Raw genomic sequence first — 27,467 nt, forward strand, 5'->3', positions numbered from 1 at the left:
AGTGTATACACACAGTACAAACAGCGTACACACACAGTGTACACACACACAGTACACACAGTGTACACACACACAGTGTATATACACGGTGTACAAACAAAGTGTACACACACAGTATATACACAGTATACACATAGTACACACACACACAGTGTACACACACTGTACACACACAGTGTACACACACAAAGTACACACACACAGTGTACACACACACAGTGTACACACACACAGTACACACACAGTATATACACAGCGTACACACACACAGTACACACAGTGTACACACACACAATACACAGTGTACACACACAGTGTATATACACGGTGTACACACACACAGTGTATACACACAGTATACACACAGTACACACAGCGTACACACACACAGTACACACACACAGTGTACACACACACAGTGTACACACACACAGTACACACAGTGTACACACACACAGTGTATATACACGGTGTACACACACACAGTGTACACACACAGTATATACACACACAGTACACACACAGTGTACACACACTGTACACACACAGTGTACACACACAAAGTACACACACACAGTGTACACACACACAGTGTACACACACACAGTACACACACAGTATATACACAGTGTACACACACACAGTACACAGTGTACACACACACAGTGTACGCACACACAGTACACACACAGTGTACACACACACAGTATACACACACAGTATACACACACACAGTGTACACACAGACACACAGTACACACACAGTGTACACACACACACACAGTGTACACACAGTAGACACAGTGTACACACACAGTATAGACACACACAGTACACACACAGTGCACACACAGTATACACACAGTGTACACACACACACAGTGTACACACACACACAGTACACACACACAGTACACACACAGTGTACACACACAGTATACACACACAGTGTACACACACACAGTGTACACTCAGACAGTGTACACACACAGTGCACACACAGTGTACACACACACAGTACACACACACAGTACACACACACAGTATACACACAGTATACACACACAGTGTACACACACACAGTATACACACAGTGTACACACACAGTACACACACAGTGTACACACACAGTATACACACACAGGGTACACACATAGTGTACACACACACAGTACACACACACAGTGTACACACACACACAGTGTACACACACACAGTATACACACACAGTGCACACACACAGTGTACACACACAGTGTACACTCACAGTGTACACACACAGTACACACACACAGTGTACACACACAGTACACACACAGTATACACAGTATATAGACAGTGTACACACACACAGTATACACGCACAGTACACACACACAGTACACACACAGTATACACACACAGTATACACACAGTGTACACACACACAGTATACACACACAGCACACACACACAGTGTACACACACAGTATACACACAGGGTACACACATAGTGTACACACACACAGTACACACACCCAGTGTACACACACACACAGTGTACACACACACAGTATACACACACAGTATACACACACACAGTGCACACACACACACAGTGTAGACACAGTGTACACACACACACACACAGTGACACACACAGTGTACACACAGTGACACAGTGTACACACACAGTGTAGATACACAGTGTACACACACACACAGTGACACACACAGTGACACAGTGACACAACAACAACCGCCATTCGCCACTAAGTGGCGGTGAAGTCACCACGACGCTTGTGCCAGGCACAGTGACACACACAGCGACACAGTGACACACACAGTGACACAGTGACACACACAGCGACACACAGTGACACACACAGTGACACACACAGCGAGACACAGTGACACACACAGTGTATACACACAGTGTATACAAACAGTGTACACACACAGTGTACACACACACACAGTGTACATACACAGTGTGCACACAGTGTACACAAACAGTGTACACACACAGTGTATACGCACACAGTGTAAACACAGTGTACACACACAATGTACACACACAGTGTACACACACACAGTGTATACACATAGTGTACACACACACACAGTGTACACACACAGTGTACACATACACAGTGTATACACACAGTGTACACACACACAGGGTATACACAGTGTACACACACAGTGTACACACACAATGTACACACACACAGTGTACACACACACAGTGTACACACACAGTGTACACACACACACACAGTGTACACACACACAGTGTATACACAATAATGTCCACGTTGTTGCTGAGCTCACACACCCAAGGGAGGGAGCAATGGAAGATGAATCTAAATCAACTTAGACTTCAACTCTGTGACGTCACCACTCTGCATTACCTCATCGGCGTGAAACGCCAGGGGGAGGTGTACCTCGCTAGTGACGTCATGTCACCAAGGTATGCACCCCTCCCTCGTCCACCGCGCTCTTGAGCGTGACGTCACCTCCGCTCGGGTCACTGCCGATATCGTTCCAGTGCCAATCCTTATTTGGGCAAAGCTACGCCCAGTAACTGGTGGCTCATTAACATAATGTGTCCGTTAAAGCCGTTGCGAGTTTATTGCGACGGGTTCAGCGCCCACGCCCCCATCCCTCCAAATATGGGCCGGCCTCATTAACATAATTTATTCAGTTACAGAGCCGCTCGTTGGAGGGAAGTGACGTCATACTACTTCCTGCTGTCGCGAGGCAACAGGAAGCTGCCGTGTGCGCGCTTGCACTGAAATCCGAGGTGAGAAATTCTCATCGTTGTGGTGGTGGTCGTTGTGGTGGTGGTGGTTGTTGTTGTTTACCAAGGTAGAGCCTCGCTCTCTCTCGTAGGAATGTCAGTTGAGTAGCAGCGAGCATGGGAATCGATGTCCAGGTTGGAACTTTACAACGCGGGGCCTAGCCACGCGGGGCCTTGCCTCCTGCCCTCGCCTGATTGCATTCACTTTAATGATCTCGCTTAAGTTTAATTTGTCTTCACCCGGCTCGCCACTTTGTAACTTTGTTTTATTGTCAATATTCACGCAGTTTTTATTTTCTTTTGTTAGCAGGCCAAGCCCGCTTGAGCTGCTATACCGCTCTTGTTATCAGAAGCGACCTGCCCACAACAACACAAGGTGAGGCTTTGTCAACGTGTGTGAATGTTTTGACTTAAAACTTAAAGCTTTCGTGACTGCAGGAATTAATATTCTTGGTTCTTTCGGTAAAGTCACGCAGATAGAAAGTTAAATAAAAATAACAATGAAAATAAATAAAAATAAATTGTAAATAGAGCAAAACAACTCACGTCGTTTTGATCGCAACACAAGTAGTCTTTAATTTTCGATTTAAAGCTTTTGTGACTGCAAGGATTCATCTTCTTTGGTTCTTTCGGTAAAGTCATGTAGAATGAGAATAAAATAATAAATTGATAAAATAGAATAACACAATAATATTCTCACGACGTTTCGGCCACAACGATGAAGGCCGCTTGTGTTGTGGCCGAAACGTCGTGAGAATATGATTGTGTTATTTTATTTTATCAATTTATTATTTTATTCTCATTCTACGTGACTTTACCGAAAGAACCAAAGAAGAAGTAGTCTATTTAATGTAATTGTATTATCTGTTATTGTTATTTTCTATCTACGTAACTTTACCGAAATCAACAAGAATACGTGTGTCAATGTCTATCGGTCAAAGACGCTAAACGGAGTGACGCGCAAACTCCAAATATACAGCAGGCGTCACGGTCGGGATCGAACCCACGACTTCCTGTATACCAGGTGAGGTAGTTAACATCTCACCACGCAGAGAGACACGCAAACTCCAGTTAGCCTCGGCTATGTTCGTTGATCCTCAATTACTTGGTGGAGTGAGGAAGCATTCATGCCAAGCAGATGAAGGTGGCCAGGCATGATTCTAGACACGCCACCGCCTGTTTACCCAGTGACAGTGTACAGTTTGTGTTTGCAGTAACGTCTATTAACTCTGTTGAACACGGAGGTTATATCATAACAGTAGTTTACTTTTGTTTTCCTCTGGAACGCTTTATAAGAATGGAAACAGGAGGTGAACACAGCACACACATTCAGCTGAAGTTTGAACTGTTCATCCCAGCATTTAAGGACATCTGAGCCTGGATTCACACCTCTAAGTTGCGATTGAACATTAATTTATGCATAACACAAATGGTATTGTTTTCAACACCCTTTGCTATGTCAGCTGAATTTAGCTCTCATAAATATTTCTTTTGTAGCCAGACAGCCGAAATTGTGTGCTCGGAGTTTTGGGTGAACATTCATTTTGAAGATTCGAGGGCTTCCAGGCATGTTTATGACCATTTGCCCTCTCAGTGTGTGCCATAACAGCCCGTGTGATGAATTTGGGACACTTTTCCACTATATCATGAATATATGAATAAGTATAGACGTGTAAGTCACGTGTTACTGTGTATATATGCTTTCCTCTGTGCATCGATACTGACGTGTAGATGGTGTGGATATTATTTTTTTCTGTCTGCAGCTGACACTTCCTCTGACGCTTCCTCCGCAGAATTGGTCTGATGGAGCAAATGCACTCAGCGCAGCTCGGTAGGACAAGTCAACCATGCGACCGGTGTGCATACAGCACGGATCGGACTGGAAATTTGACACGGCACGAGAGAACTCACACGGGAGAGAAACCCTTCAGGTGCAGTGTGTGTGGGAAGGCGTTTGCACATTCATCTACTCTTGTAGCACACCAGAGAACACACACGGGAGAGAAACCCTTCAAGTGCAGTGTGTGTGGGAAGGCGTTTGCACATCCATCTACTCTTGTAGCACACCAGAGGACACACACGGGAGATAAACCCTTCAGGTGCAGTGTGTGTGGGAAGGCGTTTGCACGTTCATCAAATCTTGAAGTACACCAGAGAACACACACGGGAGAGAAACCCTTCAAGTGCAGTGTGTGTGGAAAGGCGTTTGCACAGTCATCTACTCTTGTAATACACCAGAGGACACACACAGGAGAGAAACCCTTCAGGTGCAGTGTGTGCGCGAAGGCGTTTGCACGTTCATCTAATCTTGTAGAACACCAGAGAACACACACGGGAGATAAACCCTTCAGGTGCAGTGTGTGTGGGAAAGCGTTTGCACGTTCATCAAATCTTGTAGCACACCACAGAACACACACGGGAGAGAAACCCTTCAAGTGCAGTGTGTGTGGGAGGGCGTTTGCACATTCATGTACTCTTGTAATACACCAGAGAACACACACGGGAGAGAAACCCTTCAAGTGCAGTGTGTGTGGAAAGGCGTTTGCACAGTCATCTGCTCTTGTAATACACCAGAGGACACACATGGGAGAGAAACCCTTCAAGTGCAGTGTGTGTGGGAAGGCATTTGCAAATTCATCAAATCTTCAAGTACACCAGAGAACACACAAGCATCAGAAGATCCACAAGGAGTGCAGTCTGAAATCAGCTTGTGAAAGTCAAAGTGCCGCAATGAGCCCATCCCTCATGAAACACGAACCGGAGGAAAATCCAAGCTTGGACACTTTTAAAGGTATCGAGGTGAAATATGAAGAGGTGATGGTGAAATGTGAAGAAGTGAAGGTGAAATGTGAAGAAGTGATGGTGAAGAGGGAAGAAGTGAAGGTGAAATGTGAAGATGAAGATTCAACTCCAAAATGGGACCTTCACATCGATGGAGGCAACGTGAAGCAGGAGGAGAATTCTGACTGAGGCAGAGCGAGGCAACTCCCAGCAGTTTGTGGAAGTGGAGGTGTGGGTGGACTTCCTAGACAATACAAAGTCAAATGGAGACCCGGTAGATGTGTAAACTTTGCGTTTTAATCTTCTTTGGTTCTTTCGGTAAAGTCACGTAGAATGAGAATAAAATAATAAATTGATAAAATAAAATAACACAATAATATTCTCACGACGTTTCGGCCACAACACAAGCGGCCTTCATCAGGTGAAGGGGGCGAGACTGTCTGGTAGGACAGCGCTGGAGGGTCCTACCAGACCCGGTAGATGTGTAAACTTTGCGTTTTAATAATTGTGTTTTTTAATTTTATTTTGGGCACCTTTATAATACATGCCACAGGACCCGCACGAGCTTAATCCGGCACTGTCCGGGATACCATTCCAGTGGCCAACCAGGCTGTTGAAACCACCGCGGGTGGAGTTGAGGGTGACGGTGGAGGGCGCGAGTGATGCCGATGGGCGGCGAGGGGGTCATCCGAGAGGATGCCCAGTGGGGAGCAGAAACAATGAAATCGCTCCACGTGTCAGGTGATGTTGATATCGAAAACTGACACATAACTGGCATGCCATAAATAGGAAATTAACTCTGCTTATTCGAATCAATGTATTCATATATGTTGATAAACTGTTTTCAAGCAGATTGTCTCTAATGGCGACTACAGGGACCACGTGATTGTTTAAGAATGTCTTTGATTATAACTATAATTGCCTACAATTCGTCATGTTTAGCTTATTTAGACTATAATTTATTCACTACCCAAACTGTATTTACTTGAAAACATAGAGCTGATATTTGTAAGCAGTCTTTTTTATTTATACGTTAAGTGGAATTGGTAAAAAAATATTTGTACACGTACAGGCGTTGTGGTCCATAAGTCTGGTGACACAGAGGCGTTGTGGTCCATAAGTCTGGTGACACAGAGGCGTTGTGGTCCATAAGTCTGGTGACAGAGGCATTGTGGTCCATAAGTCTGGTGACACAGGCGTTGTGGTCCATAAGTCTGGTGACAGAGGCGTTGTGGTCCATAAGTCTGGTGACACAGAGGCGTTGTGGTCCATAAGTCTGGTGACAAAGGCGTTGTGGTCCATAAGTCTATGGGCAGTGTTGAGTCTATGGCAGTGTTGAGTCTATGGAAGTGTTGAGTCTATGGGTAGTGCTGAGTCTATGGTGCAGTGCTGAGTCTATGGGTAGTGTTGAGTCTATGGGTAGTGTTGAGTCTATGGGCAGTGTTGAGTCTATGGGCAGTGCTGCGTGTATGGGCAGTGTTGAGTCTATAGTAGTGTTGAGTCTATGGGTGGTAGTGTTGAGTCCATGGGTAGTGCTGAGTCTATGGGCAGTGCTGATTGTATGTGCAGTATTGAGTCTATAATAGTGTTGTGTCTATAGTAGTGTTGAGTCTATGGGTGGTAGTGTTGAGTCTATGGTAGTGTTGAGTCTATAGTAGTGTTGAGTCTATGGTAGAGTTGAGTCTATGGGTGGTAGTGTTGTGTCTATGGTAGTGTTGTGTCTATGGTAGTGTTGAGTCTATGGTAGTGTTGAGTCTATGGGTGGTAGTGTTGTGTCTATGGTAGTGTTGTGTCTATGGTAGTGTTGAGTCTATGGGTGGTAGTGTTGAGTCTATGGGTGGTAGTGTTGAGTCTATGGTAGTGTTGTGTCTATGGTAGTGTTGAGTCTGTGGGTGGTAGCGTTGAGTCTATGGGTGGTAGTGTTGAGTCTATGGTAGTGTTGAGTCTGTGGTAGTGTTGAGTCTATGGTAGTGTTGAGTCTATGGTAGTGTTGAGTCTATGGTAGTGTTGTGTCTATGGTAGTGTTGAGTCTACAGTGAGGGAAAAAAGTATTTGATCCCCTGCTGGTTTTGTACGTTAGCCCCATGACAAAGAAATGATCAGTCTATAATTTTAATGATACGTTTATTTGAACAGTGAGAGACAGAACAACAACAACAAAATCCATAAAAACGCTTCGCTACGTGGCCACGAGTGACGGTGAAATATGAAGAAGGGGCGACCTTGAAGCGTGAAGGTCAGGAATCTTCTCCGGGCGCTCCTCCTCCCACGTTTGCAGGCGCCTATCAACGTCATCACAGCATCCCAATGGCAGTATTCTCGACACGAATATCATCTTGACTCAAGAAGGCTATTCTGGATAAAAATCATTCGCGTTATTCTCATGATTATTGTAATCCTCATGTGTGTATGTTGAACTCCTTTCGCACAGTACGTAGCCAACCTTGCTATACATCCTAAAAAGACTAGAATAGTCATCCTATGCAGAGACCGGTGCCTGCCAATAAATGTGTAACTTCCACCCTCGAGCTCAGATAAGAGCCGTCAAATGTATATTTGACAATGGTGACACTTTGCTTTGTGTTTCTGGATAAGGTTAACATATAGGTTGCATTTTGCATTCAAACAGATGACTATACAGGAATACAGCTTCTGACCTTCAAGTGTGCATAACGTTCATTTTATTTAAGCCGAGATGCCATTCATTAATGTGAATGGAAATAAGCTCAAATATACGTTTTATGAAAGTATACCACATTGATGAAATTTATGGTGTGCATTATTGAAGGTCTGTGAACTTTATAACAGTCTTCCCAGCAAGTGAAGAAACTTGTCAAGCATTTCTAAAACACTTTATATAAACAAGGTTAATGTTTTAATGGTATCTGTGAAAGCAGAGGATGGAGCTCTTTTTTCATCAGCGGAGTACGGTGCCACACTCCTCTTACACAGCAACTCTTTGAGTTTATGGATCACGCAGAGATCGTAAAACTCTGCACGCCCGACTTGCAGGGCAGCACTGTGGTGTCTGTAAGAGCGTTCATTTTGATCTATGCACGTAGTCTTCAGTCTCGGTGGTGCTTTCCTGGGTAAATATTCTAATGAAATATGGATGATGAATGTTAGCAACTGCTCAATCTGCTGTGTGTGTATATATATTTACATTTCTGCTCTAATTTGATGCGTGAGAAGGGGAGATCCATTTTTCACTTAATGGGAACCAGTCTTTCCAAAAAAAGACTGCATTATAGTGGCTGTACAAATATATTTACAGCTTTGTTGAACAGCACCGCTCACCTTCATTACAGTGGAGATAACCCATGTATATCGGTTCACCAACATTGATCTGTTGTTCACACGTTACTAAGGTTGTGGTTATGGTGGTGGAGACAGAAAAACACATTCTCATCCCCACAGTCCACAATTGTAATGCGAGCTTGTGATCTTTGCAGGTCTTTCTCCGGGTCAGACCACCTTGCCTTGCACATGAAGAGTGTTGTACGTGTAGAGGTGTTACGGGAGGGTGACACGCGGTTGTGTAACGGTGGCCACACAAACACTTGTAGAGGTGTTACGGGAGGGTGACACGCGGTTGTGTAACGGTGGCCACAAACACGTGTAGAGGCGTTACGGGAGGGTGACACGCGGTTGTGTAATGGTGGCCACAAACACGTGTAGAGGTGTTACGGGAGGGTGACACGCGGTTGTGTAACGGTGGCCACAAACACGTGTAGAGGTGTTACGGGAGGGTGACACGCGGTTGTGTAACGGTGGCCACAAACACGTCCGCTATGGCCACCACCCTGGGGGACTGGGGGATGCTGTGATCACTCCCAGCCCCGCCCCTCAGTGAGGGACAGTATAAAAGGTGGGACCCGGGGAGCTGAGGTTTAGTTCGACTCAAGCAAGATGAAGAGCCAGTGAAGAACGAAGATCGACTAGCCAGACCCTGGAACTCCTTTGGCCCGCTGCCCTTCTGAGGGCCGGGCAAAGCAAGCCAGGGTGTGACACCAGAGCCACAAGGGCCGATGTCCTTCCGAGGGCCGGACTCGTGTGGCTGGTGATCGGGACCTGCGCCGAAGCTGGGCCAGGTCAGACAGCCTCCCGGGAGAGGACCAGGATAGAGGGAACCAGGGAGCTGGCGTGGGCTAAAGCTCGGGGAACGTTTCCCTCTATAGAGTACGGGTGAAGAGGCCGTTACCTCTTCAAGTATCAGATTAGCCACTGCAGAGTGAAGTGTCTGTAATAAATACGTGTTGCCTCCGAAGAATGTATCCGTCGTCAATAAGGCCACTACACTTGCACAGCCACTTCTGGAGTTGCTTGAAAGAGCCATTCTTACCCAATAGACAGTTCTTCACTATAACACAGGGGGTTATTTTTGTAGGTTATATATAAATGTTGTGCCGTTAAATCTGCCACCACCCGGCGCAGCCAACTAGTAAGGTTTGTCACGTAAACAGAAGACTCCAATTCGTCACTAGTACAGCTCACGCCGGTGTGTTGGGGAGCGAAGCCACAACATTAACAATCTGAGTACGACTTGGCATGTTCCGTTTGTGACGAACCTTACAAATTGGCTGTGTCGGATTGTGGCAGGTTTCACGACACAATTACGTGTTCACGCGATCTAACCCAATAAAACCTACGAGGATGATATTTTGATTTAAAGCTTTCATGACTGCAGGGATTCATATTCTTGGCTCTTTTGGTAAAGTCACCACCACGTAGAAGCGAAACAATAAAACCAAGAATAAGGATGATATTGGTTGCGAAAGCCGACGTGTTAAACAGTTCTTCACATTTCAATAATTCAGCAATGTATTTTGATCGCTCAAAGGTAAACTACCATATATGTAAATGCAGAAATAAATGTTTTACAAGACTTTGTTTGAGCTCTTGTTGGTGATTTGGCTAAGATCTTCAACTTGGCTACACTTGAGAATCTGGTTTAATTTTGCACGCTCGCCTGGGTTTGAATCCAGGATCGGAGGTGCTGGGCTCAGTCATTTGACGCAGCATTACACCTCCAAACCACCTGTCGACTTTCTCGTTTATTTTTCTTTATTTTTCACCTACGTGACTTTACCGAACAAAACCAAAAAGTATGAATCCTTGCAGTCACGAAAGCTTAAAATCTAGAAGAAAAAAAATGTCTATTTGTGCCTTCAAGAATAATACTGGTTGGAGTGCCCTTTCAACGAGTAGCGTTGCATAATAATCAGTCATCCTATTGTTAACAACGTGACAATAATTGCATTAAGGGCCGCGCATGATCAATGACCGAATACTGTGTTGTGTGACAATTCAAGTAACGAAGCATTGCGGCCATTGAGTGGTATTGATAAGGCAATTAGAAGTATTTCAGTCGAACGCTTTAATTTCATAATCGTTATGAATCAATGAACGAACATCGACGTGGTACTGTGCTGACGATTTCAAGCATAATAACTTCGCATATCAGAATGTGTTAAGGATTGGATACGAATCAAAGACCGAGTGCCGTGTTATGTAACAATTCAAGTATACGAGTTTGCATATTATAAAGTTAAGGTTTGATAGAATAGTTCGCATGTTTTTAATCTCTCTCTCAACAACCGATCGATTGCGTTACGCGTCGGGAATTAACCACAGGTGCAGCTATCGAGGTGAAACAATGCAATTGTGATGGTATCATGTTAACACTGTGTTGAAATTCCAAAATCCCGAGATTGAGTTTTCATATTATCCAAAAATTAAAGTTAGCTAGAAAATAAAATTGATTAAATCAGGTTTGTGTGTGATTCTTCCTGAAATTCTGCGTAATATTGTTCTGCGTATGAGATCTGAATCCTGGGGACGTATCATAAGCACACTATCACCACATAATCCATAACACACGTAATTCATAATGTTCAATCAAGAGTAATCGTATCCTTATCGATAATACGGAATTAAAGAGCAGAGTCGAATCGACTCTCTCTCATTCACGCTCACAATGCCTGCGTCACTGCATACGATTATTTGCGTTATTCCAATTCATAACACAATCCTAGTCACCGAGGCTCGACCTGATAATCCATAACGCCCTTCATTATCATAACCACGCCCACTCACATAAATTAATACGATTATCTCTCGAATCAGCATAATTTATATGCATAATTACATCAATTAACATAAATTCGGATAAATTATGCAAATTTTTAATTTCATTTAATTTTCATTATTTTCATCAATTTTCATAACACCTATATATACAACAGTGTACACAGACAGTGTACACACACTGTACACACAGTGTACACACACAGTGTAAACACAGTATAACCACACACAGAGTGTACACACACACAGTGTAAACACACAGAGTGTACACACACAGTGTAAACACACAGAGAAAACACACAGTGTAAACACACACACAGTGTACACACACAGAGTCTACACACACGCATTGTGTACACACACAAACAGTGTACACACACATTGTGTACACACACACACATTATGTACACACACACACATTGTGTACACACACAGTGTACACACACACAGTGTACACACTGTGCACACACAGTGTACACACACACAGTGTACACACACAGTGTACACACAGACACATTGCGTACACACACAGTGTACACACAGACACATTGCGTACACACACAGTGTATACACACACAGTGTACACACACACACACAGTGTACACACACACACAGTGTACACACACACATTGTGTACACACACACAGTGTACACACACACACAGTGTACACACACACAGTGTACACACACTGTGTACACACACACAGTGTACACACACACACAGTGTACACACACATACAGTGTACACACAGTGTACACACACACAGTGTACACACACATACAGTGTACACACAGTGTACACACACACAGTGTACACACACACAGTGTACACACAGTGTACACACACAGTGTACACACACAGTGTACACACACATATTGTGTACACACACACAGTGTACACACACACAGTGTACACACACAGTGTACACACAGTGTACACACACACACACAGTGTACACACACACACACAGTGTACACACACACAGTCCACACACACACTGTCCACACACACACAGTGTACACACACACACTGTACACACACAGTGTACACACACACACACACAGTGTACACACACACACAGTGTACACACACAGTGTACACACACACATATTGTACACACACAGTGTACACACACAGTGTACACACACACAGTGTACACACACACAGTGTACACACATACTGTACACACACACAGTGTACACCCACACACAGTGTACACACACACACTGTACACACAAAGTGTACACACACACAGTGTACGTACACACACAGTGTATACACAATAATGTCCACGTTGTTGTTGTAGCTGAGCCCACGCACCCAAGGGAGGGAGCAATGAAAATGAATCTAAATCAACTTAAACTCCAATCCCGCTCTGTGACGTCACCACTCAGCATTACTTCATCGGCGTGAAACGCCAGGGTGAGGTGTACCTCGCTAGTGACGTCATGTCACCATGGTATTCCACCGCGCTCTTGAGCGTGACGTCACCTCCGCTTGGGTCACTGCCGATTGAGTTCCAGTGCCAATCCTTATTTGGGCAAAGCTACGCCCAGTGACGGCAACTCATTAACATAATTTATTCGTTAAAGCCGGCGAGTTCATTGCCCACGACACATGGGACGAGTACATTAACATAATATATTTATTCTCTATTTAGTTACGGAGCCGCTCATTGTGGGAGGAGCGTGTATCGTTCCCCGGATGTGACGTCATGTCACCTGCTGCTGCGTGACGTCTGGAGGTAACAGCACTGAAATCCGAGGTGAGAAATTCTCATTGCGATTGTGGTTGTTGTTGTGGTGGTTGTGGTGGTGATTGTTGTTGTTTACCAAGGTAGAGCCTCTCTCTCGTAGGGATGTCAGTTGAGTAGCAGCGAGCATGGGAATCGATGTCCAGGTTGGAACTTTACAACGCGGGGCCTAGCCACGCGGGGCCTTGCCTCCTGCCCTCGCCTGATTGCATTCACTTTAATTATCTCGCTTAAGTTTAATTTGTCTTCACCCGGCTCGCCACTTTGTAACTTTGTTTTATTGTAAATATTCACGCAGTTTTTATTTTCTTTTGTTAGCAGGCCAAGCCCGCTTGGGCTGCTATACCGCTCTTGTTATCAGAAGCGACCTGCCCACAACAACACAAGGTGAGGCTTTGTCAACGTGTGTGAATGTTTTGACTTAAAACTTTGGTGACTGCAGGAATTAATATTCTTGGTTCTTTCGGTAAAGTCACGTAGATAGAAAATAAAATTAAAATAACAGATATATTTTTTTACAATGAAGCAAAAAACCCCACAACGTTTCTATGGCAACATTAATGTTGAAGATGCGAGGGCTTACAGGAATATTTATGACATTTGCCTTCTCATTGCATGCCATGACAGGCTGTTTGCACAGTCACACATAGTCACTGTAAGATGATTTTCTTGGTCGTGTTTTTGTTTTGTTGCTTGTTGTGGTTGCACCCGATTCAAGAGCCGAATGGCTCACGGGACTATAACCAAAATAAATCAAACTGAAAATCAAAAAACTGAAACCGCGTGATGAATTTGGGAAAGTTTTTCACTGCATCTCCAAATATATATGAAAGGCAAAGTTGTGATTGTGTGTGTTGTCTGTTCAAAATGTTTAGCGTACTTCCCGACATGCAACAAACTGGAAATTTGCCATGTGGGTACTTTCCAGACTGTACACCATACAAACATTATACAAATACACTTTTAGTTTATTTTTGGGGGGTAGAGGGGAGCTCAATAATGTATAGAGTTTTTTGCACGGCAAGTGAGCTGTGACGTCAAATCTGTCACGTGACCCTCGCATGTGGAAGCGTAACTCACTGTAGTGTAGCGGTTAGCGTTGTCTGTGTGTGTCTGTGTGTGTGTTTGTGTGTCTGTGTGTGTCTGTGTGTGTGTCTGTGTGTGTCTGTGTGTGTGTCTGTGTGTGTGTCTGTGTGTGTCTGTGTGTGTGTCTGTGTGTGTCTATGTGTGTCTTTGTGTCTGTGTGTGTGTGGAAGCGTAACGCATTGTAGTGTAGCGGTTAGCGCTACGCTGCGCTACGAACCCGGCGACCCGAGTTCGATTCCCGCTCACGGCCACCACCGGTGATAATTGTTTGAACCGGTCCTGGGCCTCCCCTAGGTCGACTCAGCCTCAAACGAGTAACTGCTGTGGTGTGAACATCGCCACTGGGGAGACAAAGGCGGCCGGACGTGGTGGATCCAAGTCCCGGGCGAAGCCAGGTAGTACAGCTAGTCGTGAATACATGAATGAATATAGACGTGTAAGTCACGTGTGACTGTATATATTCATTCCTCCATGGCTCGATACTGACGTGTAGATGGTGTGGATATTCTTATTTTCTGTCTGCAGCTGAGACTGGTCTAATGGAGCAAAGGCAGTCAGCACAGCAGCTCTGTACGACAAGTCAACAATGCGACCAGCGTGCATACAGCATGGATCAGCCTGGAAATTTGACACAGCACCAGAGAACTCGCACAGGAGAGAAACCCTTCAAGTGCACTGTGTGTGGGAAGACATTTTCAGGTTCATTTGCTCTTAAAACACACCAGAGAACACACACGGGAGAGAAACCCTTCAAGTGCAGTGTGTGTGGGAAGGCATTTTCAGATTCATCTCATCTTCAAAGACACCAGAGAACACACACGGGAGAGAAACCCTTTAAATGCACTGTGTGTGGGAAGACATTTTCAGATTCATCTACTCTTAAAACACACCAGAGAACACACACGGGAGAGAAACCCTTCAGGTGCAGTGTGTGTGGGAAGACATTTTCAGATTTATCTACTCTTAAAACACACCAGAGAACACACGGGAGAGAAACCCTTCAGGTGCAGTGTGTGTGGGAAGACATTTTCAGATTCATCTACTCTTAAAACACACCAGAGAACACACACGGGAGAGAAACCCTTCAGGTGCAGTGTGTGTGGGAAGACATTTTCAGATTCATCTACTCTTAAAACACACCAGAGAACACACACAGGAGACAAACCCTTCAAGTGCAGTGTGTGTGGAAAGGCATTTTCAGATTCATCTCATCTTCAAAGACACCAGAGAACACACACGGGAGAGAAACCCTTCAAGTGTACTGTGTGTGGAAAGGCATTTTCAGTTTCATCTACTCTTAAAAAACACCATAGAACACACACGGGAGAGAAACCCTTCAAGTGCACTGTGTGTGGGAAGGCATTTGCACAGTCATCTGCTCTTAAAATCACCAGAGAACACACACGGGAGAGAAACCCTTCAAGTGCAGTGTGTGTGGGAAGACATTTTCAGATTCATCTGCTCTTAAAACACACCAGAGAACACACACAGGAGAGAAACCTTTCAAGTGCACTGTATGTGGGAAGGCATTTGTACAGTCATTTACTCTTAAAATACACCAGAGAACACACACGGGAGAGAAACCCTTCAGGTGCAGTGTGTGTGGGAAGACATTTTCAGATTCATCTACTCTTAAAAAACACCAGAGAACACACACGGGAGAGAAACCCTTCAGGTGCAGTGCGTGTGGGAAGGCATTTTCACAGTCATCAAATCTTCAAGTACACCAGAGAACACAAAAGCATCAGAAGATCCACAAGGAGCGGAGTCAGAGTCTGAAATCAGCTTGTGAAAGTCAAAGTGCCGCAATGAGCCCATCCCTCATGAAACACGAACCGGAAGAAAATCCCAGCTTGGACACTTTTAAAGGTATCGAGGTGAAATGTGAAGAGGTGATGGTGAAATGTGAAGAAGTGATGGTGAAGAGGGAAGAAGTGATGGTGAAGAGCGAAGAAGCGATAGTGAAGAGGGAAGAAGTGAAGGTGAAATGTGAAGATGAAGATTCAACTCCAAAATGGGACCTTCACATCGATGGAGGCAACGTAAAGCAGGAGGAGAATTCTGACTGTGAGGCAGAGCGAGGCAACTCCCAGCAGTTTGTGGAAGTGGAGGTGTGGGTGGACTTCCTCCGAGACAATACAAAGTCAATTGGAGACCCGGTAGATGTGTAAGCTTGAGATGATGTCGCTCCAATAGATGCACCTTTGTCATAGGCCTTTAATGACAAGAACGTGAAGTTGAACACTCAGCTCCTAGGTTCAACCTGCAGAGTAAGGGTGGCCAGTGTTTGTGGACCTTTGGGTTGGGTAGATCTCTAACCAGGAGCGAGAGACAAGCCCCCAAGCATTCACTATGTTATGATAATTGCTTTTACATGGTGCTTGCTTTATCGCCTCGGCAACTCGGAGTTTTGTGTCGTACCACGTCTGAAACACTCGAAGAGCATCCCCAAGTAGCAGCTGCCCCTGTGTGGCACAAGGTGGTGGCCCTGCACCAGCCTGCATGTGGACAAGAGCCTGTCAGTAGGGGGTGATGATTGATGCGTCATCTCAGTTATGTAGTTTGTAGGCAATCTTGATTCGAAGCTTTCGTGACTGCAGGATTCCACACTCTTGAGTTCTTTCGGTAAAGTCACCACGTGGGTAGAAACATAACAGGTCACGGCGTTTAGATCACAACACAAGCAATCGTCATCAGGTGGGACAACCACAGCAAGAGAAACTGCTGAAGTAGTAGGCGTCTACTCCAGCAGTTTCTTCTTCTTGCTGCTGTGCTTGTCCCACCTGATGACGATTGCTTGTGTTGCCATCGAAGTGCCGTGATCTATTATTTGTAGCGTAATGTTTAGAATTTGATACATTTTGACCCAGACGCCAGCATGCAACGGCCTACTCGTTTTGAATGACGCAACAATAGTACGTTGTACATACACTGTTAAGCAGACGGTGTGTATTTGTAAAATAACTTCTTGTTAATACGATGTAACGTGATGCAGTCAATTTCGCTGCAGTAATTCAATGTTAATATGCCCGTCAATAAGTTAGAATGAATACTTGTCTTATTGTGCGCATACATGTAATATTTTGTCTGAGGGTCACACATTGATTAAGTGATGTTAGGACAAAGTGTGTGTGTTTTGGAAGTAACCTGTACAGAGAACTCAGGTGAGACCCGTTGTTCTTGTGATACAGGTCAAAGGGTATTTTTGTGTTTCCCGAAGCGTCTGCCTCTGGAGCAACTCATCATCTTTGAAATAGTGAGCACGCTCGGATCATTCATCAGTTACAAGGCATACCACTTAAAAGTTACACGTATAGGAGGAGGTACATTCTCTACAACACGAATTGTAGTTTTGTCTTACGTGTTGACGTAGATTTTGTCTAACTGGGACTAGAAATGCTCCTTGCTGATTCACGTCTGGATGTTCGTACCTATCGGTTGAAGCAAACCCCACTGCTCTTGTTGAGATGCTGTGCACCAATAAGGGTCCAATACATTGACGGCCTTCAGGCCAGGAAAGTCACTACATTTGCACACGAAGGACGCATTCACGCAAGTACCCCATGCTCCGTTTTGAAGTTTTAAAATGAAACATCTTTGAATTGTGTTGTGTTTTGATTTACATTATTTCTTCATTAAAAGTTCATTTTACATCTGGAAGACTTCGTTGAGAAGGACATTTTGTGTGAATTTTCTCTCGTCGTTAAGTAGACGGCCTTGCCGGGGGTTCAGTTCGATGCGGACTTTCACCTGGTAGGGGATCGCGGGATCGAGATGAGGCGACACGGAGCTGCTGGCCGTCTGCAGATCGATTCCAACGTAATCGAGCGTCTGTCCCTGCGCGTCCGTCGTTCGCATGCAGGGGGTGCGTGTAGGTTTACAGCGCCCCCTGCATGAAAACGACAAAGTGCAGCGTTCATCACGGATAAGGTTGTGCGCTTATTTTTTAAATGTTATTCTTTTATAAGGTGATGTTGATATCGAAAACTGGCACATAACTGGCATGCCATAAATAGGAAATTAACACTGCTTATTCGAATCAATGTATTCATATATGTTGATAAACTGTTTTCAAGCAGATTTTGTCTCAAACGGCGACTACAGGGACCACGTGATTGTTTAAAAATGTCTTTGATTATAACTATAATTGCCTATAATTCGTCATGTGTAGCTTATTTAGACTATAATTTATTCACTACCCAAACTGTATTGACTTGAAAACATAGAGCTGATATTTATTCTTGTTCTTTCGGTAAAGTCACGTAGAAGGGAAACAATAAAATAACAAAAATATAAAACAATTACATTCTCACGACATTTCGACTGCAACACAAGCAATCATCATCAGGTGTCACACAGGCACACACACAGAGACTCAGGCACACACAGAGATACAGGCACACAGTGTACACACACAGTGTACACACAGTGTACACACACACAGTGTACACACAGTGTATACACACAGTGTACACACACAGTGTATACACAGTGTGTATACACAGTGTACACACACACAGTGTATACACAGTGTACACACAGAAACAGTGTGTACACACAGAAACAGTGTGTACACACAGAAATGTCCATGTTGTAGTTGCTGAGCTCACGCACGCAAGGGGTCTCTGTTCAAGAGATGGAGCAATGTAAAATGAATCTAAATCAACTTAAACTCCAACTCCGCTCTGTGACGTCACCACTCAGCATTACTTCATCGGTGTGAAACGCCAGGGGGAGGTGTGCCTCGCTAGTGACGTCATGTCACCAATGTATTCCCACCCTCGGCCACCGCACCCTTGAGCGTGACGTCATCTCTGCTTGGTCACTGCCGATATCTGTTCCGGTACAATCCTTATTTGGGCAAAGCTACGCCCAGTGACTGGCGGGTCATTAACATAATGAGTTCGTGAAAGCCGTCGCGAGTTGATTGCGACGGGTTCAGCACCCAAGCCCTCATCCCTCGACATATGGCCCGGGCTCGTTAACATAATTTATTCATATTCTTAGTTTTTTCGGTAAAGTCACATTGAAGAGAAACAACAAAATAACAAAATATATATAAAACAATAAAAAAATTCTCACGACGTTTCGACCATAACTCAAACGGTCATCATCAGGTGTGTCGGTTTGCATAAATGTATTTCGAAAACGGCATATTTATTTATTTATATATATATAAAAATAACGTTTGCGTCACGCGCAACGATTGGCAGTTTGCCCAGGACTAGTCCATCTATTTTTTGAAAAGAGGAGGGGGGAGACGAAATTTGTTTTTATGTATGCTGTCTGAAAGCCACTGTAAGCGTGAACAATCAATCAAGAACTGAAATGATTTATCAAATCTTTCCAATGATTGCTAAGATAGAATCCATCTTCTCGGTTGAAATTGTCTCTGTGCTTGTATATGTGGATAGCCTCATGAACGAATCTCTCATGGAAGCCAGATGGCTTACAGAGAACCTCCGTCTTGAAAAAGTCAATGGCATGTGAGCCTACTGAATTAGAACAATGATCTGCTACGGCCGAGGTGTTGGTCCTACCGTGTTTAAGGTCTGCTTTATGTTCACGAATGCGGTCCGAGATATGGCGTTTGGTTTCTCCAATGTAACTACTACCACAGAGGCAACTTAGTTTGTAGACACCAGGGTATTGTATGTCCGGAATCACATCTTTTACAGACGGAACCAGATCACGGATTTTATGTAATGTGTTGAAACGGACCTGGATCTTGTGTTTATTCAAGATTTTGGAGATCTTTTTTGTGATCCCAGCAATGTAGGGTAAAGTGATGGTTTTGAAAGGCTCCTCAAGAGGGTTCTTCTTCATGGTTTGAGTGATAGCTTTGCGGATTGTATAGTCGGAGTAACCATTAGCCCTAAGAGCTTGGTGTACGTGCTTGAGTTCACTGCTTATGTGTTCCTGGTCGGATATGCATTGGGCTCTATGATACAGAGTCTTGATGAGAGAATTCTTCTGTGATGGATGGTGGTGGGAATCCGGTTTCAGATAAGCATCCGTATGGGTAGCTTTCCTGTAGACAGAGTGGCTCATTGAACCATCAGGTCTCTTTTTAATTAGGACATCCAAAAAAGGTATCTTGCCATCTATTTCGACTTCCATGGTAAATCTGATGGCTGGGTGTATGGAATTGATGTGGTCGAAGAATTGGTCTAGAGCAGGCCGGCCATGTGGCCAGATGACAAAAGTGTCATCCACGTACCTCTTCCATAAGGTTGGGCGCAGAGTGGCAGTCTGGATGGCGTCAGTCTCAAATTTCTCCATGAAAATGTTAGCTATAACTGGAGAAAGGGGGGAGCCCATTGGGGTGCCCTCAGTTTGTTTGTAGAAAGTTCCATTCCAAGTGAAGTATGTATTGGTTAAACAGTGTCTCACCAGGGGGGGTACCTCAGTGTTTAGTCCTTGATGAACCAAGTCTTCAATGATTGCAATGGTGTCAGGTACAGGAACCTTGGTGAATAAGGAAACTACATCAAAACTGACAAGCAGGTCGTCTGGGGACAGGGAAATACCCTTGATTGTTGATACCAGGTGAGTAGAATTTTGTACCGCAGAGGTGGTCTTTCCAGTGAAAGGACGCAGGATTTCAGACAAAAAACGAGCTAGTTTGTAGGTGGGGGAGCTGATAGTAGAGACTATGGGACGAAGAGGTGTATCAACTTTATGTATTTTTGGTAAGCCGTATAATCTTGGTGGCCTGGCAGCAGAAGGTTTCAACGAAAACTGTTTAGATTGATCAATTAATGCGGTTGAATCAGAAATTATTTTGTTGGTTTGTGTGACGAGGCTGTTGGTGGGATCTCTTTTTATTTTTGTATAACTACCATCGTCGAGTAATTCTTTAATTTTGTTGTTGTATTCTATTTTATCCATGATGACAGTAGCATTGCCTTTGTCAGCTGAGAGAACTACAATATCATTCCTCTTTTTTAATTTATATAATTCAAAACGCTCATCTTTGCTGAGGTTGCTAGCTGGCATCTTAGCGTTTTTGAGGGTTGCAGCGATTTCAGATCTTGCTACGTCTGCAGCGATGTGACCCAGGCCCCTGAGAGCAACGTCTACTTGGGCAATTATATCATTAACTGGTATGTGTTTAGGTGTGACTGCAAAGTTTAGACCTTTAGCTAAAACGGATTTCAGACCATCGGAAATAGAACTGTTACTGCGATTAATTACGACTTTATTAACGTCTAACTTTTTGGTGTGTGGGTCCGGTCTTTTGTTGAAGAGGAGGTTAAATTTGGAAATCAGGTTTTCCTTACATTTGGTCGACATAGTAGCAGCTGAAGAGGCAGTCATATTGTCTACATGTTCCCAATCCGATGTGGACATTATTGCCGTCAATGATAAGTGTGATTTGTAGAGTGTCTTGTCTAACTGATCTAGTTCTGTGCGTATAAGTCTGATTTTTTCTGAGATAAGAGCTAAGCTAGTTTTGAAAAGAATTCGATTCGCATTAGAAGAAGTTACAGTAGCAGAGGTGAGTGTAAATGCGATTGGTATTACCCCAGAGTCGCGGCATCTCTTCAGGAAGGTGAGAGACTCGATCAGCTGAGCTTTCTTATCCCGGAGTTTGTTGAAGGATCTTAAAGTTATGTGAAAACCCTCCCCGTAGAGGCGATTAAATTTTGATTTAAAGCTTTCGTGACTGCAGTAATTCATATTCTTAGTTTTTTCGGTAAAGTCACGTTGAAGAGAAACAACAAAATAACAAAATATATATAAAACAATAAAAAAATTCTCACGACGTTTCGACCATAACTCAAACGGTCATCATCAGGTGTGTCGGTTTGCATAAATGTATTTTGAAAACGGCATATTTATTTATTTATATATATATATGAAAAAATAACGTTTGCGTCACGTGCAACGATTGGCAGTTTGCCCAGGACTAGTCCATCTATTTTTTTTGAAAAGAGGAGGGGGGAGACGAAATTTGTTTTTATGTATGCTGTCTGAAAGCCACTGCAAGCGTGAACAATCAATCAAGAACTGAAATGATTTATCAAATCTTTCCAATGATTGCTAAGATAGAATCCATCTTCTCGGTTGAAATTGTCTCTGTGCTTGTATATGTGGATAGCCTCATGAACGAATCTCTCATGGAAGCCAGATGGCTTACAAAGAACCTCCGTCTTGGAAAAGTCAATGGCATGTGAGCCTACTGAATTAGAACAATGATCTGCTACGGCCGAGGTGTTGGTCCTACCGTGTTTAAGGTCTGCTTTATGTTCACGAATGCGGTCCGAGATATGGCGTTTGGTTTCTCCAATGTAACTACTACCACAGAGGCAACTTAGTTTGTAGACACCAGGGTATTGTATGTCCGGAATCACATCTTTTACAGACGGAACCAGATCACGGATTTTATGTAATGTGTTGAAACGGACCTGGATCTTGTGTTTATTCAAGATTTTGGAGATCTTTTTTGTGATCCCAGCAATGTAGGGTAAAGTGATGGTTTTGAAAGGCTCCTCAAGAGGGTTCTTCTTCATGGTTTGAGTGATAGCTTTGCGGATTGTATAGTCGGAGTAACCATTAGCCCTAAGAGCTTGGTGTACGTGCTTGAGTTCACTGCTTATGTGTTCCTGGTCGGATATGCATTGGGCTCTATGATACAGAGTCTTGATGAGAGAATTCTTCTGTGATGGATGGTGGTGGGAATCCGGTTTCAGATAAGCATCCGTATGGGTAGCTTTCCTGTAGACAGAGTGGCTCATTGAACCATCAGGTCTCTTTTTAATTAGGACATCCAAAAAAGGTATCTTGCCATCTATTTCGACTTCCATGGTAAATCTGATGGCTGGGTGTATGGAATTGATGTGGTCGAAGAATTGGTCTAGAGCAGGCCGGCTATGTGGCCAGATGACAAAAGTGTCATCCACGTACCTCTTCCATAAGGTTGGGCGCAGAGTGGCAGTCTGGATGGCGTCAGTCTCAAATTTCTCCATGAAAATGTTAGCTATAACTGGAGAAAGGGGGGAGCCCATTGGGGTGCCCTCAGTTTGTTTGTAGAAAGTTCCATTCCAAGTGAAGTATGTATTGGTTAAACAGTGTCTCACCAGTGGGGGTACCTCAGTGTTTAGTCCTTGATGAACCAAGTCTTCAATGATTGCAATGGTGTCAGGTACAGGAACCTTGGTGAATAAGGAAACTACATCAAAACTGACAAGCAGGTCATCTGGGGACAGGGAAATACCCTTGATTGTTGATACCAGGTGAGTAGAATTTTGTACCGCAGAGGTGGTCTTTCCAGTGAAAGGACGCAGGATTTCAGACAAAAAACGAGCTAGTTTGTAGGTGGGGGAGCTGATAGTAGAGACTATGGGACGAAGAGGTGTATCAACTTTATGTATTTTTGGTAAGCCGTATAATCTTGGTGGCCTGGCAGCAGAAGGTTTCAACGAAAACTGTTTAGATTGATCAATTAATGCGGTTGAATCAGAAATTATTTTGTTGGTTTGTGTGACGAGGCTGTTGGTGGGATCTCTTTTTATTTTTGTATAACTACCATCGTCGAGTAATTCTTTAATTTTGTTGTTGTATTCTATTTTATCCATGATGACAGTAGCATTGCCTTTGTCAGCTGAGAGAACTACAATATCATTCCTCTTTTTTAATTTATATAATTCAAAACGCTCATCTTTGCTGAGGTTGCTAGCTGGCACCTTAGCGTTTTTGAGGGTTGCAGCGATTTCAGATCTTGCTACGTCTGCAGCGATGTGACCCAGGCCCCTGAGAGCAACGTCTACTTGGGCAATTATATCATTAACTGGTATGTGTTTAGGTGTGACTGCAAAGTTTAGACCTTTAGCTAAAACGGATTTCAGACCATCGGAAATAGAACTGTTACTGCGATTAATTACGACTTTATTAACGTCTAACTTTTTGGTGTGTGGGTCCGGTCTTTTGTTGAAGAGGAGGTTAAATTTGGAAATCAGGTTTTCCTTACATTTGGTCGACATAGTAGCAGCTGAAGAGGCAGTCATATTGTCTACATGTTCCCAATCCGATGTGGACATTATTGCCGTCAATGATAAGTGTGATTTGTAGAGTGTCTTGTCTAACTGATCTAGTTCTGTGCGTATAAGTCTGATTTTTTCTGAGATAAGAGCTAAGCTAGTTTTGAAAAGAATTCGATTCGCATTAGAAGAAGTTACAGTAGCAGAGGTGAGTGTAAATGCGATTGGTATTACCCCAGAGTCGCGGCATCTCTTCAGGAAGGTGAGAGACTCGATCAGCTGAGCTTTCTTATCCCGGAGTTTGTTGAAGGATCTTAAAGTTATGTGAAAACCCTCCCCGTAGAGGCGATTAAATTTTGATTTAAAGCTTTCGTGACTGCAGTAATTCATATTCTTAGTTTTTTCGGTAAAGTCACGTTGAAGAGAAACAACAAAATAACAAAATATATATAAAACAATAAAAAAATTCTCACGACGTTTCGACCATAACTCAAACGGTCATCATCAGGTGTGTCGGTTTGCATAAATGTATTTTGAAAACGGCATATTTATTTATTTATATATATATGAAAAAATAACGTTTGCATCACGCGCAACGATTGGCAGTTTGCCCAGGACTAGTCCATCTATTTTTTTTGAAAAGAGGAGGGGGTAGACGAAATTTGTTTTTATGTATGCTGTCTGAAAGCCACTGTAAGCGTGAACAATCAATCAAGAACTGAAATGATTTATCAAATCTTTCCAATGATTGCTAAGATAGAATCCATCTTCTCGGTTGAAATTGTCTCTGTGCTTGTATATGTGGATAGCCTCATGAACGAATCTCTCATGGAAGCCAGATGGCTTACAAAGAACCTCTGTCTTGGAAAAGTCAATGGCATGTGAGCCTACTGAATTAGAACAATGATCTGCTACGGCCGAGGTGTTGGTCCTACCGTGTTTAAGGTCTGCTTTATGTTCACGAATGCGGTCCGAGATATGGCGTTTGGTTTCTCCAATGTAACTACTACCACAGAGGCAACTTAGTTTGTAGACACCAGGGTATTGTATGTCCGGAATCACATCTTTTACAGATGGAACCAGATCACGGATTTTATGTAATGTGTTGAAACGGACCTGGATCTTGTGTTTATTCAAGATTTTGGAGATCTTTTTTGTGATCCCAGCAATGTAGGGTAAAGTGATGGTTTTGAAAGGCTCCTCAAGAGGGTTCTTCTTCATGGTTTGAGTGATAGCTTTGCGGATTGTATAGTCGGAGTAACCATTAGCCCTAAGAGCTTGGTGTACGTGCTTGAGTTCACTGCTTATGTGTTCCTGGTCGGATATGCATTGGGCTCTATGATACAGAGTCTTGATGAGAGAATTCTTCTGTGATGGATGGTGGTGGGAATCCGGTTTCAGATAAGCATCCGTATGGGTAGCTTTCCTGTAGACAGAGTGGCTCATTGAACCATCAGGTCTCTTTTTAATTAGGACATCCAAAAAAGGTATCTTGCCATCTATTTCGACTTCCATGGTAAATCTGATGGCTGGGTGTATGGAATTGATGTGGTCGAAGAATTGGTCTAGAGCAGGCCGGCTATGTGGCCAGATGACAAAAGTGTCATCCACGTACCTCTTCCATAAGGTTGGGCGCAGAGTGGCAGTCTGGATGGCGTCAGTCTCAAATTTCTCCATGAAAATGTTAGCTATAACTGGAGAAAGGGGGGAGCCCATTGGGGTGCCCTCAGTTTGTTTGTAGAAAGTTCCATTCCAAGTGAAGTATGTATTGGTTAAACAGTGTCTCACCAGTGGGGGTACCTCAGTGTTTAGTCCTTGATGAACCAAGTCTTCAATGATTGCAATGGTGTCAGGTACAGGAACCTTGGTGAATAAGGAAACTACATCAAAACTGACAAGCAGGTCGTCTGGGGACAGGGAAATACCCTTGATTGTTGATACCAGGTGAGTAGAATTTTGTACCGCAGAGGTGGTCTTTCCAGTGAAAGGACGCAGGATTTCAGACAAAAAACGAGCTAGTTTGTAGGTGGGGGAGCTGATAGTAGAGACTATGGGACGAAGAGGTGTATCAACTTTATGTATTTTTGGTAAGCCGTATAATCTTGGTGGCCTGGCAGCAGAAGGTTTCAACGAAAACTGTTTAGATTGATCAATTAATGCGGTTGAATCAGAAATTATTTTGTTGGTTTGTGTGACGAGGCTGTTGGTGGGATCTCTTTTTATTTTTGTATAACTACCATCGTCGAGTAATTCTTTAATTTTGTTGTTGTATTCTATTTTATCCATGATGACAGTAGCATTGCCTTTGTCAGCTGAGAGAACTACAATATCATTCCTCTTTTTTAATTTATATAATTCAAAACGCTCATCTTTGCTGAGGTTGCTAGCTGGCACCTTAGCGTTTTTGAGGGTTGCAGCGATTTCAGATCTTGCTACGTCTGCAGCGATGTGACCCAGGCCCCTGAGAGCAACGTCTACTTGGGCAATTATATCATTAACTGGTATGTGTTTAGGTGTGACTGCAAAGTTTAGACCTTTAGCTAAAACGGATTTCAGACCATCGGAAATAGAACTGTTACTGCGATTAATTACGACTTTATTAACGTCTAACTTTTTGGTGTGTGGGTCCGGTCTTTTGTTGAAGAGGAGGTTAAATTTGGAAATCAGGTTTTCCTTACATTTGGTCGACATAGTAGCAGCTGAAGAGGCAGTCATATTGTCTACATGTTCCCAATCCGATGTGGACATTATTGCCGTCAATGATAAGTGTGATTTGTAGAGTGTCTTGTCTAACTGATCTAGTTCTGTGCGTATAAGTCTGATTTTTTCTGAGATAAGAGCTAAGCTAGTTTTGAAAAGAATTCGATTCGCATTAGAAGAAGTTACAGTAGCAGAGGTGAGTGTAAATGCGATTGGTATTACCCCAGAGTCGCGGCATCTCTTCAGGAAGGTGAGAGACTCGATCAGCTGAGCTTTCTTATCCCGGAGTTTGTT

General features: G+C 43.6%; 1 protein-coding gene and 1 long non-coding RNA gene across 2 annotated transcripts in view; one reads left to right on the top strand and one right to left on the bottom strand.

The window, feature by feature from the left end:
* Positions 1–13,361: 13,361 nt before the first annotated feature.
* On the top strand, positions 13,362–15,195 carry LOC142912460 (uncharacterized). The gene is made up of 4 exons (XR_012934070.1): positions 13,362–13,416; positions 13,723–13,791; positions 14,785–14,885; positions 15,016–15,195. It is a non-coding gene; the product is annotated as an uncharacterized LOC142912460 (long non-coding RNA).
* Positions 15,196–16,748: 1,553 nt separating this feature from the next.
* The window catches only part of LOC142912458 (uncharacterized), a 42,822-nt gene continuing 32,103 nt past the window's right edge, over positions 16,749–27,467 (bottom strand). The window contains exon 3 of the mRNA XM_076060656.1: positions 16,749–16,753. Coding sequence (XP_075916771.1) covers positions 16,749–16,753 — 5 coding nt within the window. The remainder of the gene's footprint in view (positions 16,754–27,467) is intronic.

Source organism: Petromyzon marinus, unplaced genomic scaffold, assembly GCF_048934315.1.
Source record: "Petromyzon marinus isolate PM22_M1 ecotype Great Lakes invasive population unplaced genomic scaffold, UKy_Petmar_22M1.pri1.0 PM_G_Scaffold_202, whole genome shotgun sequence".
Classification (NCBI taxonomy): Eukaryota; Metazoa; Chordata; class Hyperoartia; order Petromyzontiformes; family Petromyzontidae; genus Petromyzon; species Petromyzon marinus.